The sequence below is a fragment of the Citrus sinensis genome, chromosome 7 (assembly GCF_022201045.2).
Source record: "Citrus sinensis cultivar Valencia sweet orange chromosome 7, DVS_A1.0, whole genome shotgun sequence".
NCBI classification, from domain to species: Eukaryota; Viridiplantae; Streptophyta; class Magnoliopsida; order Sapindales; family Rutaceae; genus Citrus; species Citrus sinensis.
The window spans coordinates 21,621,981-21,624,662 of NC_068562.1; the positions used below are offsets into that span (position 1 = coordinate 21,621,981).

Here is a 2,682-nt window from a genome sequence, read left to right on the forward strand (position 1 = left end):
TCTTTGAGGCTGAGGGTTCGAGAATTAACCATGCGAGTTGTATATTTATTTATTTATTTTAAATTCTAAGCTAAATTTTAATATGTTGAGACAGGTCTCAATATGTATAGGTCCGAATTTTCGATCTCGAATTATTTGCGTCGTACTTTCTTATGGATTTGAAAATGACTTTTCTTTTTTTTTTTTGAGAAGAAAGTAAACCTTTCCATTTAAAACAACACTAAACCAGAACATTCATCACCTCTGCTGGAATATGGTCTACCCAGACAGCAGGCGTATTTGCTCCCACAGCAAATTTTGCTAGGGAATGAGCACAAACATTACAGGTTCTAGGGATATGATTGACAATTACATTACAAAAAGTTCTTTTTTGGTTCTGGATCTCTTCAATTATCCACCATAGTCCTGTTTTGTTGCTCTTTGTGTTGTTTACCAACTCAACCACTTCTAGGCAATCTGACTCTATGATCAAAGTGGAAAGAGCTGCCCTTCTAGCAAGCTTTAATCCCCAATCAATGGCTTCAGCTTCTGCATAGCTGACACTCTCCTTCATACCAGTTTGCATGATTCCTGTAGCTACAAAATTGTTCTCTGAGTCTCTAATAACAGCTCCTAGGCCTGCCATTTGCCTCTTGCTGTTTATGGCTGCATCCACGTTAACTTTGAAGACATTCTTCGGAGGAGGCTTCCACTTATGCTGCGGTACTTTGCTGCTGGTATGGATATGAGTGGCTCCATGGTTCCTAGCTCTTTGGAAAGCATCAGTCACTGCTTCAGCTTTAGCTGCGGAGAGCCTTGGGTCTATCTTCTTACCTTAAAAAATAAACTTGTTTCGAGCATACCAAGCCACCCAGCATAGTGAGATCAAAAGCTCGAAATCAGACTTCCGCATGTTGGAGGGCATATCTTGGATGATGCTGAGGATGCTCTGGCTTGGAATATTCTGAAAATTGGGCTGGAGAGAAGATGAGCCCATATCTTCTTCGTTGCTTTACACTCCATCAGAGCATGGTGAATGGTTTCTACACTCCTACAACACCTTTTGCAAATTGGATCTTGGAGGCATTTTCTTTTCCACAAGTTTTCAGCTGTTGGAAGAAGGTTTTTAGATGCTCTCCACATGAAGATTTTGATTTTTTCAAGCAAGTTAAGGGACCACAGATTGTTCCATCTTTGGGGGGAGCTAGCTGAGCTGCTGGCCTGATTTGGAAATTTAAGCTTGAGAGCCACCTGGTAGCCACTTTTTACAGTGTATTCCCCTTTTTTGTCAAAATGCCATAGTAAGGAATCCTCTTTATGGCTTGGGGGGAGGGAAATTTTGAGCATAGCTTCTGTGTCCTCCTCACAAAAATGGTGCTTCAGCTTAGCTTCATTCCAAGTGCTGTCCGCAGTTATCAACTCAGCCACTGTAGTATCCATGGGCAGTGTTGGAGGGGATATCGGTTTGAAAGTATCCAGTCTTGGCAGCTGCAGCCAGCTGTCTTTGTACACCCGAATATTGCTCCCATTCCCAATTCGCCATCTTGCCCCTTTTTTTATGACTTGCCTACCCTAGAGGATGCTTTTCCAGATAAACGAAGGATTAGAACCTTCCTTTGCATTTAAAAAAGAGGAGTTCCTGTAGTATTTTGCTTGCAGCACTTTGGATACTAGGGAATTCGGAAACTGAAGCAGCCTCCAACCTTGTTTAGCCACCATTGCTTGATTGAAACTTGTAAAATCTCTGAAACCCAGTCCCCCTCTACTCTTTGCACAACTTAATTTCTCCTATCTAGACCAATGGATTGCTTGCTTATCTTGATTCGAACCCCACCAAAATTTAGCAATAGCTCTTTGGATGTCTTCACACAGCCCCTTCGGAAGTTTGAAAACGCTAATGGCATATGCTGGGATGGCTTGAGCGACTTCTTTAATAAGAACTTCTTTTCCTCCACTAGAGAACATTTTATGGTGCCAGCTGGAGATTTTGCTTAAGACCTTTAATTTGACATCCTTGAAAAAACTCATCTTCTTCCGGCCTATCATGGATGGGAGGCCTAAGTATCTTTCATACTTGGGAACCACCTTGAGCTTGAAAATACTCTTGATCGCTGAAATCTGCCCCTCGGAAATTTTACCACTGAAAAACATAGATGACTTTTCAAAGTTAAAAATCTGCCCCGAAGCCTTTGCATAAGTGTCAAAGAGACCTTTTAGATGCTTACAATCAGCCACTGCAGCTTTTGTGAAAATTAAACTATCATCCGCAAAGAGGAGATGGGAGATAGTAACATCTTTTGCGAATATTAATCCCTTGATTTGCTGATTTCTTTCTGCTTGGGACAGCAAGCTGGAAAAGACCTCAGCACATAAAAGGAACAGGTATGGGGAGAGTGGACACCCTTGCCTAAGCCCTCTTTCAGGAAAAATCAAGCCTCTTGGTACTCCATTGATGATAACTGAGTAAGAAACAGTGGTAATACATCTCATTATTAAACTTATCCATTGATTTGAAAACCCCAGCTTCCTCATAGTTTGCTCCAGGAAATACCATTCTACTCTGTCGTAGGCCTTGCTTATGTCTAGCTTAAGAGCCACTAAACCATTTCTTTTGCTTTTGCTATGCCTAATCTTATGAAGGCATTCATAACCAATAATCACATTGTCCGTAATGAGTCTATTGGGAATAAATGCACTCTGAGT

General features: G+C 41.3%; 1 protein-coding gene across 1 annotated transcript; it reads right to left on the reverse strand.

Annotated features, from left to right (window-relative positions):
* Positions 1 to 220: 220 nt before the first annotated feature.
* On the reverse strand, positions 221 to 1,419 carry LOC107176301 (uncharacterized). Its single transcript, XM_015528591.1, has 2 exons — positions 885 to 1,419; positions 221 to 813 (listed from the first exon to the last, which is right to left on the reverse strand). Exons 1-2 carry the CDS (start codon positions 1,417 to 1,419, stop codon positions 221 to 223), a joined length of 1,128 nt encoding a protein of 375 aa, XP_015384077.1.
* Positions 1,420 to 2,682: the final 1,263 nt, after the last annotated feature.

Bases quoted from the DNA above. Each gene is read 5' to 3' on its own strand.
- LOC107176301 (XM_015528591.1), bottom strand. From the start codon at position 1,419: ATGGATACTACAGTGGCTGAGTTGATAACTGCGGACAGCACTTGGAAT. The intron at 814-884 runs GTCTGATTTCGA...TTATTTTTTAAG, and splicing joins ATGCCCTCCAACATGCGGAA to GTAAGAAGATAGACCCAAGG.